Source organism: Puma concolor, chromosome E2 (assembly GCF_028749965.1).
Source record: "Puma concolor isolate L17-30 chromosome E2, mPumCon1.1.hap2, whole genome shotgun sequence".
NCBI classification, from domain to species: domain Eukaryota; kingdom Metazoa; phylum Chordata; class Mammalia; order Carnivora; family Felidae; genus Puma; species Puma concolor.
This window is the reverse complement of record NC_141681.1, coordinates 54,285,021-54,301,194: the sequence shown is the minus strand read 5'-3', so window position 1 is coordinate 54,301,194 and position 16,174 is coordinate 54,285,021. Positions and strand designations below refer to the sequence as shown.

General features: G+C 48.9%; 1 protein-coding gene across 4 annotated transcripts in view; it reads right to left on the bottom strand.

Moving 5' to 3' along the window:
- Positions 1 to 1,825: 1,825 nt before the first annotated feature.
- Positions 1,826 to 16,174, bottom strand: part of TRPM4 (transient receptor potential cation channel subfamily M member 4) — a 40,322-nt gene continuing 25,973 nt past the window's right edge. For all 4 annotated transcript variants that reach the window (XM_086690360.1, XM_086690358.1, XM_086690357.1 and 1 more), the window contains 9 exons: positions 13,527 to 13,958; positions 7,859 to 7,991; positions 7,530 to 7,704; positions 7,095 to 7,272; positions 3,291 to 3,484; positions 2,960 to 3,092; positions 2,642 to 2,714; positions 2,451 to 2,556; positions 1,826 to 2,196 (listed from right to left, as the gene is read on the bottom strand). In XM_086690360.1, the coding sequence (XP_086546486.1) occupies positions 2,192 to 2,196; positions 2,451 to 2,556; positions 2,642 to 2,714; positions 2,960 to 3,092; positions 3,291 to 3,484; positions 7,095 to 7,272; positions 7,530 to 7,704; positions 7,859 to 7,991; positions 13,527 to 13,958 (1,429 nt within the window). In that variant the 3' untranslated portion in view covers positions 1,826 to 2,191. The remainder of the gene's footprint in view (positions 2,197 to 2,450; positions 2,557 to 2,641; positions 2,715 to 2,959; positions 3,093 to 3,290; positions 3,485 to 7,094; positions 7,273 to 7,529; positions 7,705 to 7,858; positions 7,992 to 13,526; positions 13,959 to 16,174) is intronic.

Here is a 16,174-nt window from a genome sequence, read left to right as displayed (position 1 = left end):
ACTGTGCTAAGTGAAACAAGTCAAACACAGGGGACCTCATATGTTCTGATTCAATGTGTATGAAATATCCAGGATAGGCAAATCTAAGCGATAGCAGAATGGTGGTTGCCGGGAGCTGGGGAAAAGAATGAGCGGTGAGTTCTTCATGGGTACAAGGTTCCTGTTTGGAGTGAACACTTCTGGAACTGGATAAATAATAAACTGGAAAAAAAATCTCTGTGCCCTTCCCCTGCTCGTGTTCACTGTCTAATAAAAAATTTGGGGGGGGGGGTGCCTGGGTGGCGCAGTCGGTTAAGCGTCCGACTTCAGCCAGGTCACGATCTTGCGGTCCATGAGTTCGAGCCCCGCGTCAGGCTCTGGGCTGATGGCTCAGAGCCTGGAGCCCGTTTCAGATTCTGTGTCTCCCTCTCTCTCTGCCCCTCCCCCGTTCATGCTCTCTCTCTGTCCCAAAATAAATAAACGTTGAAAAAAAAAATTTAAAAAATTTGGGGGGATAGGGGACGTCTGGTGGCTCAGTCGTTTAAGTGTCTGACTTCGACTCAGGTCATAATCTCCCGGTTTGTGAGTTTGAGCCCCACATCCATCGGGCTCTGTGCTGACAGCTCAGAGCCTGGAGACTGCTTCGGATTCTGTGTCTCCCTCTCTCTCTGCCCCTCCCCTGCTCACTCGCTTTTTCTCTCTCTTCCTTTCTAAAATAAACATTAAAAAAATTAAATTTTTTTACAAATTAAGAAAAAAAGAAAATCCCAAAGAACCTGCGAAAATTATACTAGTGAATTTAGCAAAGTCATAGAATACATCAATGAACAAAATAAATCAGCAGTATTTCTGCAGACCAGCAATAAGCAATTAGAAAATTTAAAAATTTCAAACAGTGCTGTATTAATATTGCCACCATCGTTTATATTATTACTACTTGGGCTAGTGAGAATTCAGCATCTTCCGGAGAAATCTGGTTGCCACACAACACTTGGCAATATTTCAAAGCTATTCTGCACACGAAGGTGGCAGATAGTTGGAATTCTTCCAATTTGGAGGAAGGATGTTTTGGTTTTGATTTTTGGATGCGATGGTTGTTGGTGGTTTTCTTGCTATTTAATAACTGCTGTCAGTTCAGTCTTGTCATTACCAGTTTAGGTTGTTATGGGTTGTTTAGTTAAACTGCATGTATAATGACGCATATTTGCCTCAATTCCATGTGTGCGTGGCCTGCAATTTCCCACTAATTAGACTCTTTAAAGACGTTTCTGCAGTGAGCTTCTCAAATTTGCATCATCTGTTCCCCTCTTGCCAAAGCAGATGTACGCAGCACCCACCCACCCCCTCTCCAGGAAATAATTTGCTTATTATCACTGAGTTCTTTTTCCACTGGAAAGGAAAAACCAAGGGGGTGCAGATGGTTGGGGGTTTTTGTCCCACCAAAGTGAAAACCAACAAAATAGTGCCAAGATGTGCTGGGCCTGGGGGCACCTGGGTGGTTCAGTCAGCTAAGTGTCCGATTTCGGCTCAGGTCATGACCTCACGGTTTGTGAGTTCAAGCCCCACAATGGGCTCTCTGCTGTCAGCACAGAGCCCGCTTCAGATCCTCTATCTGCCTCTCCCCTGCTTGCATTCTTTCTCTCTCAAAAATAAACATTAAAAAAAGAGAGAGAGAGAGAGAGATGCTGGGCCTAAATCAGACAGCAACAGTGGACCTGGGATGGGGGAACAGACCCGGAATTATCTAAAATACAGCAACAAACTTTTCAATGACCCCAAACCTGGCCCTGGCCCAGCAAATGGTACACACTCATCATTTCCCCAAGAATCAAGCAGCAGACTCTACTCCTCTCAAATGGCTTTATTTCCCCAGTGTGGGGAGCTACAAGTAGGATCTGTGGTCCCTGCATCCCAAGGACCCTGCAGCCTTCTGCCCAGTGGGCTGTGGCAGGACCTTCAGAAGGTCAATGCCTGGGTTCCAAAGACCGATCCTTCTAGATTGGGACTGGTTCTGTGGGGAACCAGGCCTGCCGTGGTCCCAACGGATGACACTCCCTGAGGTGGTCCTGACAGCAGCCCAGGTGGTCCTCCATGAGCATGGAGCCCACCTCGAGGACAAGGCCAGGAGGTGCAAGGGTCAAAGACCAGCTAGGACTTACTCCGGGAATAAAAACGCCCTATGGGCTTACTCCTTGAAGTCTGCCAGCAGGGGTCAGTCTGGGGGAGAGAGAGAAGAGAGAACAGATGGGATGGAGAGGACAGAAAAAAAATGGGAAAATGGCAAAAAAAAAAAAAAAAAAAAGGAGCAAGAAGGACGAAAAGCCCAAAGGAGACTGAGAGAATGACCCAGGGCCAAAGGAAGGGCGGCAAAGTGAGAAAAACACTCAGGCATCGAGGAACAGAGGCCCCAGAAAGCACGGTGGTGGTGACAGAGGCTAGGGATAGACACAGGTGGACCCTACAACACTGACCTTTGGGCCCAGGTGGGGTTGGAGGCGGTGGCCCCCCTGGGGGCAGCAATGCCGAGCGGCTCAGGGCTTCCGCCACCCAGCCCAGGACACGGCTGCAGTGCTGGACCTTGGGAGCAGGAGGGACGTAAAGGAACGAGACCAAAACCCCACACCCCGACCATACTCCCCCAGCCCGGTCCGGAAGTCCTCACCTCCCGTTCCAACACTTTGAGACGCTGCTCATACTCGCGGATCTGTCTCAACTGCTTCAACGCCGTGTCCACCCTGCAACCCGGGACAACCTAGGGCATCAGGCCAGTACCACCAGCCCACCAGCCCTGCCCTCGGGAAGCCCCGCCCCCCCCCCCCCCCAGGCCCGCCTTCCTCCCCAAAGTTCCAGGACCCTGTCCCGCGCAGGCTCCACCTGGAGCACCGCTCTTCTCTAGCCCAGCCCCGGGTTCCACTCAACCCAAGTCACAAGATCCGCCCCCGAAGCAGGAAGCCCAGTCCCAGGCCCGCCCCGCCCTCACTTTTGCGAAGTGCGCTTCAGACGCTCTGAGTCGCTCTCGCGCTTGTCCCGGGCGCGTGCCAGCAGGAAATTCTCCTTCTGCACCGACTCCCATGTCAACAGCTTCCGCTCTGCTTCCTTCGAAAGGTAGACTCCTGGAGGGCGAAGTAAGGATGGAGTCCTCGACCTCGCCTCCCTACCCAAAGCATCCCGAGGGAGCCCTCCCAGGCCACGCCCCCTAATATTGCACACCCGCCCCACTAGTGAACCTGGGTATCCTTCCCCCGCCTGTCTATGCTCTTCTTTCTCTCCAGGTCCCGTCCCCTGTGTTTTTCACCAAATCCCGCTCTCACGAAAATGTTCGAAGATCGGGGAGGACGGCAAGCTGGCCCTGCGCCTGCGTAGTCGCCGGATGAGGAGGCGCACGTGCGAGACGACAATAAGGGGCGGGGCCAGTGCGGGCCTAGAGTGATATTCCCGGATGAGGCTGTAGCGCTGCGCCTTCCAATAGAGGTCGCTGTTTCCCTGTACTTTGCCGAAGGTGTAGCTATGGGGACGAGAGGTCAAGGGTCACCAGAGGTCAAAGCCAGCAAGAGACCAACGTTAGATGTTGAACAAGATGTTTGAAGTCCAAGGCACCAGGCAGATATTGGAATCAATAAAGTCAGAGGTATTACAGGATGCACTTAGAAGCTGGGTGAGGAGGGCCAAGGGTCAGATGTCAGGAGTCAAGTTGGGATGGTGTCATGAATTAGCAGTCCAACTCTTGATTTCGGCTCACAGGGGCTCACAGTCGTGAGATCAAACCCTGTGTCAGGCTCCATGCTGAGCGTGGAGCCTGCCTGGGATTCTCTCAGCCTGCTTCTCTCTCCCTCTCCCTCTCTCTCCCTCTTCCTCTCTCTCTCATAAAAAAAAAAAAAAAAAAAAAAAAAAAAGTCGGCTGAACACAAATAGCTATAATCAGAATGAAAATGAGGGCATTACTACCGACCTTACAGAAATAAAAAGGATTATAAGAGAACACTGTCACAATTGTATGCCAACAAATTAGATAACCTAAATGAAATAAATGGGACAAATTCCTAGAAACACACAAATCACCAAAACTGACTCAAGAAGAAACAGAAAACCTCAAAAGACCTATAATAAGTAAAGAGATTGAATCACTCACCAAAAAATGTCCCAACAACAACAAAGCCCAGGCCCAGATGTTTTCACGGGTGAATTTTACCAAATAGTCAAAAAAAGAAAAAAAGAAAGAAAGAAAGAAAGAAAGAAAGAAAGAAAGAAAGAAAGAAAGCATTAACACCAATTCTTCTCAAATTCTCCAAAAAAATTAAGAAAGAACAGTTCCTGACTCATTCTATGAGGCCAATGAGGTTACCCAGATAAAGAGGTCACAAGAAAACAAAATTACAGATAAATATTTTTTATGAATATACATGCAAATACCCTCAACAAAATACTAGCAAACCAAATTCAGCAGCATATTAAAAGGATTGTACACCATGACCAAGTGATTTATCCCAGTAATACAAAGGTGGTTCAACATACAAAAATCAATACAACACACCGCCTTCATAGAGCAAAAAAAAACAAAAAAAAACCATGATTATCTCACATGATCATCTCAACTGACATAGAGACACAGAAAAGGCATAGGACAAAATCCAACACCCTTTTGTGATAAAAAAAAAAAAAAAAAAATTTTTTTTTCCTTTTGACTTAGAACAGGACTGAAAGGAAAATTCCTCAACATAGTAAAGGATAATTATGAAAAACCTAAAGCCTACAAAATATTCAATGAAGAAAGACTGAAAACTTCCTGCTAAAATAAGGAATAAGACAAGGATGCCCAGTCTCACCATGCTATTCATCATTGTACTGAAAGTGCCAGCCAGAGCAATTAAACAAGAAAAAGAAATAAAATGCATCCAAATTGGAAATGAAGCAAAACTATTTCTAGTCACAGATGACATGATCCTATATATCAAAAATCTCAGAGGGGCACCTAGTTGGCTCAGTTGGTTTAGCGTCAGACTTTGGGTCAAGACAGGATCTCGCAGTTCGTGAGCTGGAGCCCCACATCAGGCTCTCTGCGGCCAGCACAAAGCCTGCTTCAGATCCTCTGTCCTCCTCTCTCTGCCCATCCCCCACTTGCCCTCTCTCAAAAAAAAAATAAATAAATAAAATAAAATATTTTCTAAAAAATCTCAGAGAATCACAATAACAAATTCAGCAAAGTTGCAGGGTACCAGATCACCAACCAAAAATCAACTGTGTTTCCATACACCTGCAATGAACAATCCAAAAAGGAAATTTAGAAAGCAATTCCATTTATAATAGAATCTAAAAGAATAAAACACCTAGGAATAAATTTAACCAAGGCAAAAGACTTCTACACTGAAAATTACAAAACAATACTAAAAGATATTTAAAAGAACATCTAAACACATGGAAAGACAACCTGTGTTCGTGAATACAAAAACTTACTATTGTTAACATCCCAATACTATCCAAAGCAATCTACAGATTCAACACAATTCATACAAAAATTCCAACAGCCTTTTCTGCAGAAAAGTAAAAGCCGATCCACAAATGAATAGGGAATTGCAAGAGACCCTGAGTAGCCAAAACAATCTTGAAAAAGAACAAAGTTGAAGGACTCACACTTCCTAATTTCAAAATTTCCTACACAATCAAAACAGTGTGGTTGTACTGGCATAAGATAGACATATCAACCAATGGAACAGAAATAAGGGTCCAGAAATAAACCTATACATCTATGAGCATTAGGAGTTGAATTGTGTCCCCTTCCCCCTCAAAAGAGGTATGTTGAGGGGCGCCTGGGTGGCTCAGTCGGTCGGGCGTCCGACTTTGGCTCAGGTCGTGATTTCGCAGTTCGTGGGTTTGAGCCCCGCATGGGGCTCTGTGCTGACAGCTCAGAGCCTGGAGCCTGCTTCTGATTCTGTGTCATGACCTGAGCCGAAGTCGGAAGCTCAACCGACTGAGCCACCCAGGCGCCCCGGCCAAATGATTTTTAACAAGGGTGACAAGTCCACTCAATGGGGAAAAAACAGTCTCTTGAACACAGACCTGTAAGTACTGGATTTCTGCAAGCCAAAAAGCATGAAGTTGGGCCCCTAGCTCATACCATGTACAAAAATCGAGTTGAAACAGACCAACAACCTGAATAGAAGAGCTAAAACTATAAAACATAGGAGTAAATCTTTATGACCTTGGATTTACTGATGAGTCCTTAGATATGACACCAATAGTACAATTAATAAAATTTAAAGCTTTTGTGCGTTAAACGGGATTGTCAAGAACAGGAAAAGACAACCAACAGAAAAGGAGAAATTATTTACATATCACATATCTGATAGGAGTTTACATCCAAAATATATAAAGAATTGCTACAACTCAACAACAAAAAGACAACCCAGTTTATAAACAGGCAAAAGACCTGAACAGACATTTCTCCAAAGAAGAAGTGCAATGGACAATAAGCACATGGAAAGATGCTAACCATCATTGGTCATTAGGGCAACGCAAACCAAAACCAGAGTGAGGGGCGCCTGAGTGGCTCAGTCGGTTCAGCATCTGACTCTTGGTTTCAGCCCAGGTCGTGATCACACGGTTCCAAGCTGACAGAGCAGAGCCTACTTGGGCTTCTCTCTCTCCCTCTCTCTCTCTTCCCCTCCCCTGCTTGTGCTCTCTCTCTCTCAAAATAAACTTAAAAACAAAATTATAGCCATCCGAGTTAGTTGGTATGATACGAACTGGTATTTCACTGTTGTTTTTTTTAAGGTTATTCATTTACTTTGAGAGAGAGAGTCGGGGGGGAAGGGGCAAAGAGAGAGGGAGAGAGAGAATCCCAAGCAGGCTCCTCTCTATCAGCACAGAGCCCGATGCGAGGCTCCAACTCATGAACCAGGAGACCTGAACCCAAATCAAGAGACGCTTAACTGACTGAGCCACCCAGGTGCCCCCCAAGCCAGCATTAGATCCGAGTCAGAATTCAAGGACTAAAAACAGAATTGCTTAGGCTGGAATCACCAATCATGCTGGGGACAGGGTCAAGCTGGGATTGAGGGTCACGCTGCGGTCAAGGGTCATGCTGGGTGAGGTCAGATCAGAGAACAGTCAGCCCTCACCTGAACATGGCGATGAGCAAATTCAGCAGCAGGATGTTGGCCACGAGCAGAAAAATGATGAGGAGGAGAATCACCAGCCAGTTGGCATAAAGCGAGACGCAGGAGCCTGCCTGGGCCCCCAATGGGCGTGCCCAGAAGCCCTGCTCCGACGAGCAGTTGACATGCTCCATGAGGGCCACTGTAAAGGGAGACACTCAGAGGTGGGGCCAGGGAGACAGAGACCGAAGAAAAACAGAAATTCAGGGGGGCGTGGGGGAGCAGAGACCCTGAGAGAGGGAGACAGAATCCCATAGAGATGGAGCGGGGGGCACGGGGCCACTCAGAGACCTAGGGAGAGCGAGGCAGAGACTTAAAGAGAGGGGTATAGAGACCCAGAGACAGGGGGACTGGTAGGGAGCCCCGAGGGAGGGTGTCAAGCCCTCTCATCCTCCATACCATCCATGTCCTCCTGGGGGATCTGCCCAAAGATCTGCAGGTAGGGCCGGTAGAAAACACGGCGCAGGATATTCGGGAGGTCACGATCCCGGGGCCTAAGGAGCCCCTCCGTGGCCACCCCGTAGGCAACCAGCCACACACCGAGGAAGAAGAGGAAGAAGAACACGTCCTTCATCTGTGCGGGGAGGGGGGCGGGAAACAAGACGAAGTCTGGCCCCGCCCCCTGCGACTGAAGCTCCACCCCCACTCTGTTCCGTGCACGTGTTCCCAGCCTCCCTGCCCCGCCCCTTCCCTCCTCTGGACCCGCCCCCGGGCCCCGCCCCCCTCACCATCTTGTTCACGATGACGATCTTGGGCCCCAGTTGTTTGTTGACCGTGAAGATGTGCAGCAGCCGCAGCGTGAAGACCATGAAGTCGAGGCAGAGGACAGTGCGGCCCAGGTCATACAGGCCGGGGGTCAGCCTGGGTGCGAGGAGACGCGGCAAGGGTCACCAACACCAGGCTTCGGGAGGGGCCGCAGCCGGGACCCTCCGATTCCCCGGGGGTTCACCCAGGTTTCACAGGGCCAAGCTGAGCCGCGCAGGGCTCCCGCACACCCTTAAAAACGGCTTCGTAATCCACGGCCTTGGCAAGAATTTGGGAGGTCCCTGTAACAATCAAGTTGGGAAAACCGCCGGAATACCTGTCCAACCTATAAGAGACCCACTAGAGAGTTCCAGCAGACCAGTAAGCAGAAGACAAACGACCTAACGGGAGAGTGGTTAAAGAGAACACACAATTCACAGAGGAAGGTCAAAGGCCAGTAACCTTAGCAATCCTATGGGGGAAATAAAGAATCACATCCCTATTTTGCAACATCACGTACTTGAACTCTGAATGGATTAAAAACGGGGTAAAAGGCAGCACATTAAAATCTGACAAAACTGGGGCGCCTGGGTGGCTCAGTCGGTTGAGCGTCCGACTTCAGCTCAGGTCGTGATCTCACAGTCCTGAGTTCGAGCTCCGCGTCCAGCTCTGTACGACAGCTTGGAGCCTGCTTCGGATTCTGTGTCTCCCTCTCTCTCTGCCCCTCCCCTGCTCATGCTCTGTCTCTCTCGGTCTCAAAAATAAATAAAACATTAAAAAAAATTTTTTTTAAATAAAATAAAATCTGACAAAACTATAGAAGAATTCCTTCCTGGGCTTCAGAGGATGAGCTCTCACATAACAAGCGAAGCCTTTTATGCAAATGATATATATAAGATCACACTAAAGGAAAAGACATTAATTTGACAACCTGGACATGTGAAACTTCCTTGCAGCAAAAGGTAACATAAATACGACCGACACTGAAGGGCAACGCTGTTTGCCAAAAACGCATCGCCTACATTTGCTCGTGAGGGAACCCGAGACTAACTCAAATAGAGCCAAATCGTACACAGTAACTGGTCTGGACTGTCCAAGACTGTTAAGATCATAAGAGCCAAAGGACTGGCGAACTGGATTGGCTCCTGGAGCAGAAAAAGGACATCAGTGGGACAACGGAGGGATTTGAGTAAGAATTTCCTGGTTTGGGTAATGCAAGATGTTAACACTTGGGGATCCCGGTGAAAGGTGTGGAGGAATTCTCTGTACTGTTGCTGCAGCATTTGTTGTAAGTCTCGGGGTATTTCAACATGAAAACTTTAAAGAGTAAAAAAATGTTTAGGATAATATACAAGGGGCGCCGGGGTGGCTCAGTTGTTCGGCATCTGACTTTGGCTCACGTCATGATCTCACCGTTCGTGAGTTCAAGTCCCACATCGAGGGAGCTCGAGCTCCACTTTGGGCGAGATGGAGCCCCAATTCGGGTAAAAATACGAACACTGCTTCCCTCTCTCTCTCTCCCTCTGCCCTTCCTGGGATTCTCTCCTCTCTGCCCCTTGCTCACTTGCGCCAATAAACAAACAAACGAACAAACAAATAAATAAAATGCGAAACTATTCAGAGAAAGGAAGCAATTTACAGATAATGATGACAAAAAAAAAAAAGGATAATATACAAAAGCGAGGTGCCTGGCTGGCTGAGTCAATAAGGGCATCCAACTTCTGATCTCACGGTCGTAAGTTCCAGCCCCACATTGGGTATGGAGCCTACTTTAAAAAATAAAATAAAATAAAATAAAAATAATAATAATATACAAAAGTGAAAAGACAAGCTACAGATCGTGGGAAGATATTGAGAACAAATCCAAGAGTTCGTGGTGCCTGGCTGGCTCAGTCAGTAGAGCATAGGACTCTTGATCTTGGGGTTGTGAGTTTGAGCCCCTTATCGGATGTGATCACTTAAAATCTTTAGGGGCACCTGGGTGGCTTAGTCAGTTAAGCATCCGACTTGGGCTCAGGTCACGATCTCATGGTTCGTAGGTTTGGGCCCCCCATTAAGCTCTGTGCTGACAGCCTGGAGCTTGGAGCCTTTTTCAGATTCTGTGTCTCCCCACCCCTCTCTCTCTGCCCCTCCCCCACTCTCTCTCTCAAAAATAAATGATTAAAAAAAATTCTTTAGGGGTGCCTGGGTGGCTCAGTCAGTTGAGTGACTGACTTCAGCTCAGGTCATGATCTCACAGTTTGTGAGTTCAAGCCCCACGTCGGGCTCTGTGCTGACAGCTCAGAGCCTGGAGCCTGCTTCGGATTCGGTGTCTCCTTCTCTCTCTGCCCCTCCCCCACTCATACTTTGTCTCTCTCTCCTTCAAAAATAAACAAACACTAAAAAAAAAAAAACAGGGTCACCTGAGTGGCTTAGTTGGTTAAGCATCTGACTCTTGGCTTTGGCTCAGGTGGCGATCTCATGGATCCTGAGTTCAAGTCGGCTGACAGTGTAGAGCCTCCTTGGGATTCTCTCTCTCTCTCTCTGCCCCTCCCACACTCTCTCTCTCAAAATAAACAAACAAATAAAATAAATAAACTTAAAAAGAAAAACAATAACAAGGGTTCAGAGAGTACCTACCCATACACATATGTAAAAGATCAACAAACATAAACGGACATGTATTTTTTTTAATGTTTATTTTTGAAAGAGAGAGAGAGAGAGAGAGAGAGAGACAGAGCACAAGTGGGGGAGGGGCAGAGAGAGAGGGAGACACAGAGTCCGAAGCAGGCTCCAGACCCTGAGCTGTCAGCACAGAGCCTGATGTGGGGTTCGAACCCACGAACAGTGAGATCATGACCTGAGCCAAAGTCGGTCGCTTAACCAACTGAGCCACCCAGGCTCCCCGGGGACTTTATTTAAAAAAAAAAAAACAAAAAAAGAAACCTCATCAGCTAATACCTGATTAGAACTTCCTGTTATCTTGAGTAGAAAATGAAAGAGACTTTGTGGCAAGACTTTCGGCCAGATTTCTACCTCTTCCAGTTTAGAAATTCAGTCTCCCTGCCTTATGAAAAGAACTCATTCATTCAATACATTCTGGCCAGGAGAAGTCGGTCTTGTCTAATCTGTAGCCAACGGCGGCTGAAACCCCCTTCTTCTGGAACCGGATGACACATATTCAAAGACCAAGGTGTATCTGCAAACACAGTCATGGAAAGGATGGCAGGACATACCGAAGAGGGAAAAACAAAGTTGGCGAAAAATACCGCAAATATAATGTCATTTGTGTGTAAACGTATGTGTCTCTGTCCACGTAAAAGCACAGAAAAAGAACAGGCAGAATGTGGGGCGCCTGGGTGGCTCGGCCGGTTAAGCGTCAGACTTTTGATTTCGGCTCAGGTCATATCTCAGGGGTCGTGAGTTCGAGCCCCGCACTGGGCTCTGCGCTGACAGCACAGAGCCTGCTTGGGATTCTGTCTCCCTCTCCCTCTCTCTCAAAAATAAATAAATCAACATTAAAACAAAAGAAAGACCAGGCAGAACGTGCACCAAACTCTTGATGGCGACCGTGGATGGAAGAGTGAGGACTCTCGGAAAGACTGAAGAATAATGTCGGTTTCTGTTCTGTGCCTTTCTTTTGTTTAATCCTGTTCACTGAGGACAACTTTCTGCATTTCTTTGATAAGAGACTGTATTTCAAAGACATTTTAAGTTGCTGGGAGATGGTGTCGCGTTTATAATCTTGTGTGAGGAGAAAGACAGCACAAGCCATACTGAGAGCACCATTTGGGGTGACCTCAGGACAGGAGGGAGGCACACGAGAGGGACCCGGAGTCTGGCAAGGATAAAGGAAGCCTTCCAGAGACGGAGGCAGCAAAACTGAGGCCTAAAGGAAGCGGAGGCATTGGCTTGGCCAAGGAGAAGAGGGAAAAGTGTTTCAAGAAAGGGGAACAGCGAGACTCAAAGACATGACAATTTGTCCCCAAGGATGTGTTGACATGCCCCTGCCCTTTCCCTGGGCACCACACAGTATGATCTGGAAACCATGGAAGAAATGAACTAACATTACACAGCCCAGTCTTGGCGACAGAAATATTTGAGGTGAATTCCTGACAACGTGTTTTTTCTTTTAATGTTTATACATTTTTGGGGGGGCGGGGAGGGACAGAGAAAGAAAAGGGGACAGAGGATCCGAAGCGGGCACTACACTGACAGCAGAGAGTCCGATGCGGGGCTTGAACTCACGAGGGTGATGGAATCAAACCCCCAGTCAGGCTCTGCACTGAGCGAGGAGCCTACTTAAGATTCTCTCTTTCTCTGCCCCTCCCCCACTCTTGCACTTGACCCCTCTCTCTCTCTCTCTAAAATAATTTTTTTTTAATTTAAAAAACTTAAATATAAATGTGAATCTATAAAATTTGACCCAGGAAAACTGGACACGAATGAATCAAAGCCACAAAGTAAAATTCACAAACCCAGAACCTAGGTTTGGGCAAAATTCGATACAGACAATAACACAAATGATGAGCCCAATATTTGTGGTATGACTTAACCCAAATAATAATTCACAAAGTTGAAGTAATTTCAGAAACTGAAAATAAAAATAACAATATGGGGTGCTTGGGTGGCTCAGTCGGTGAAGCCTCGACTTCAGCTCAGGCCATGATCTCAGGGTTCCTGAGTTCAAGCCTCACCTCTGGCTCTGTGCTGACAGCTTGGAGCCTGGAGCCCGTTTCAGATTCTGTGTCTCCCTCCCCTGCTTGTGCGTGCTCTCTCTCTCCCTCTCTCAAAAATAAATAAACATTAAAAAAAAAAAAAGAAGAAAGAAAGAAAGAAGAAAAAAAAAAGAAAAAGAAAAGAAGGAAAAAGAAAATTAATTAGTTTAACTGCCCTGCATATAAAACTGACCGAGGAAGTTTGAAGAAACTGGAAAACACTTCCTTGATAAGAACTCATCTGTCCTGGTCAAATTCTGATTCCAATTTTGTAATTGCACAGATTGAAAATATTTAGGATCAAGGTCAAAGCCCCCGTGGCTGTGAGGAAGGAACTGTGAGCTGCTTGGAGGGGCCGGAGCCCAGATGAAGAAAAGAGAAAGAAATGGGGGCACAGGCTGGGAGAGATGGGCGCGCCAGGACCGTCCAGGGCTCCCAGTGCCAAGTGCAGGGGTGCTGGGCAGCCACAGGTCAGTTCTGGGAGTAGAAAGACCCTTGCGGGCCCCACGGGAGATGGACTGGAGGGAAGAGGGGCGTCCAGGAGGCTGGGGCAAGGGGGCGGGAGGGAGAGGAGACCCGATGGTGGGGGGGGGGGGGGGTGCCGGAGGACAGAGGAGGGGAGAAGGCCAGGGTGGTGTCCGCGCCCGGCCGGGTGTCTGGGGGGAGGACTCCAGTCCACCAGCTGGTGCTGCAGCTGTGGGGCCAGGTTCGAGGACTAGAGAAAAGCCCGAGAGCCTGCAGATCTAGAACAGCAACAACCACAGTGCGGTTCTTGCCCCGATCCCCACGTCCCTCAAGCCGGATTCCCGCACGCGAGCGAGCAAACTGCTGGGGGCCCGCGGTTCCGCGGTGGGTGCCTTGCAGCAAGAAGGGGTTGCCTGCTTTTCAAGAAAAAGCGGAGCTGGCTCCAGCCCAGCGGGGAGGGCCCGCGGCCCAAGGTCACGGGGACACTCACCGGCAGCCCACGCCGAGGAGGAAGCAGGTGAGGGCCACCAGGTCGCACTGGTTCCAGGCGTCCGCGAGGTAGAGGTGCAGCCGGTGGCGCAGCGGGGCCCGGCGGGGCCCCGGGCCGGGCCCCCCGGTGGCCAGGCTGCCCCAGCCGCCGCCCAGGCCCTGGCGGAACTCCTCGCAGAGAAGGGTGAAGGCCCAGAAGTAGAGCAGCAGCTCCGGGGCGGCGGGCGGCTCGGGCCGGAAGTCGACGAGCAGCACGTGGGCGAAGAGCAGCAGGAAGAGGAGGTAACTGACCACGTTGCCCATGAAGGCGGTCACCGGCGCCCCCCAGAACTGGGGCCAGCGGCGCAGGCGTGGGGGGCACCTCCCACAGCAGCCCCTGCGTCCAGGCCGCGTCAGCGTCCCCACGGGGGTCTGCTCAGGGGGCTCTGCCAGCCTGGGGGGGGGGGGGGGGGGGAGGGGGTGTGGAGGGGAGAGGGGGGAGGAGGGCTCAGCCTGACCTCTGAGCCCCTCTTCCCCATCATCAAGACCTCTCACCTTTCCCATCTGACTTCTAACCCTGCCGGACCTGAAACCAAGTCGGCTGCCTGCCATCGCCTTGACTTCTGACCCGTGTATCTAACCCCTGACCTCTGAAATCTCCTACCATCAAGACTGCTGACTTCCTACCTCTGATTTTCTCCACCCTCTGGCCTCTGACCCGTGTCTGACTGCCGACTCCCTCTTCCTTCACCTTCATAGCCTCTGACTCTCTGACTTTGGCCCCTGACCTCTGACCCCCCTCACTTCCATGATCTCGGCTCCCCAGGTTAGACAGCGCTGTCCCTGAACATTAACTTCTGACCCACAAATTCTGACGTCAGGCTGTCCGGCCCGGTGTTCTCCGGATCTGACCTCGGACCACACAGCCGTATTTGGCTTCTGGATTCTGACCTCCTCGGTCCACTCCTGTCTCTGACCCTTCTCCTCCAAGTTCTGATCCTCTGTCCCAATTTCAGCCTGACTCTTAATTCCGACCTCAGATCAAAAACGCCAAAATAGGAGCGTCAGGGTGGCTCCGTTGGTTAAGCTTCCAGCTCTAGATTTCGGCTCAGGTCATGATCTCATGGTTTGTGAGTTCAAGCCCAGCATTGGGTTCTGTGCTGACAACTTGGAGCCTGCTTGGGATTCTCTCCCTCCCTCTCTCTAAAAATAAATGAATAAACTTTATTTTTTAAAAAGCCAACATGAATAATGCAAATTAATAGTAAACTCAGAAAGCTAACAGGAAAATTAAATTGGCTTGGAAAGGCGTCTTCTTTTTATAAACCAAGCAGAAGGGGCACCTGGGTGGCTCAGTCGGTTGAGTGTCTGACTTCAGCTCAGGTCATGATGTCATAGTTCATGGGTCTGAGCCCCATGTCAGGCTCTGTGCTGACAGCTCAGAGCCTGGAGCCTGCTTCACGTTCTGTCTCCCTCTCTCTCTGCCCCTTCCCCAGTCATGCTGTCTGTCTCTCTCTCTCTCTCAAAAATGAACATTAAAAAAAAAAAAAAAGTGTATATATAAACCAAGAAGAAAGATAATAGCCCCAGAGTGGAAACAACCCAAAGGTCCACCTGCTTATCCATGGATAAGTAAAATATGGTGTGACCACACACCAGAATATTATTTAGCGATATAAAGGGATGGAGCACTGACTGACACGTGTTACAACATGGATAAATCTTGAAAACGTGATGATAAGTTAATGAAGCCAATCATAAAAGACCACATAGTGTATGGCCCCATTTATACAAAACGTCAGGAATAGGGAAATTCGTAGACACAGAAAACCAATTATTGGCCCCCCAGGGCTGGGGGGAGGGAGGAATGAGGAGTGACCCTTAACGGGTACAGGGTTTCTTGTGGCAGCGACAGTGTTTTCAGGTTCATTGTGGTGACAACGGCACAATTCTGTGAACATACTAAAAACCACTGAATCGTAACCCCTTCAATGGGTGGACTGAATGTGAATTTTATCTCAGCAAAAGCTGGTCTCAAGAAAACAAGAGGAAAGAACTGTAAAAGCTAAAGCGAGTGAGATGCAGAGAGGACAGAAAGTTCCCTAGGGTCAAAGGAAAAGAGACCTGTTATCTGGCATTTCACTCTCCGTGGGGCCCTGGGACCCAAGACCGCGTGGTGGGTCAGAAGGCTCCCTGCCGTCCGCCATCTTGAATCAGGCACAGCCGGGCCACACAGTTTCCTGGGCGCATCCCGAGCCTCCCTGAGGAGGCACCCGGGACTCTGTCTTTCTACAAAGCTCTCCATGGAGGTGGCTCTCCACAGTGGCTAAGAGCACGGACGGCTTCAGGAGCAAGAAGCTGGTTCAAATCCCAGCTCCACCATCTACCGGTCACATGAGCTGAGGCGAGTGGCTTAGTCCCTCAGTCATTTCATCCTCAAATAACAGACTCTACGGCATAGGGCTGTTGAGGGAATGAAACTGATTTTCAAAAGGACTTAGCACCCTGGCTGCCCACTGCGAGTGTTCCAGGACATCAGCTATGGTCGCCGTCACTGTCACCATCACCATGGTGCAAAAGTCGGGAGCTCACTGGGTGAGCACATCGTTACTGATCCTGACACTGGGGACTTTCCTCAGCGGTCCCAATTTTTTCCTTAGCTTTCTCTTC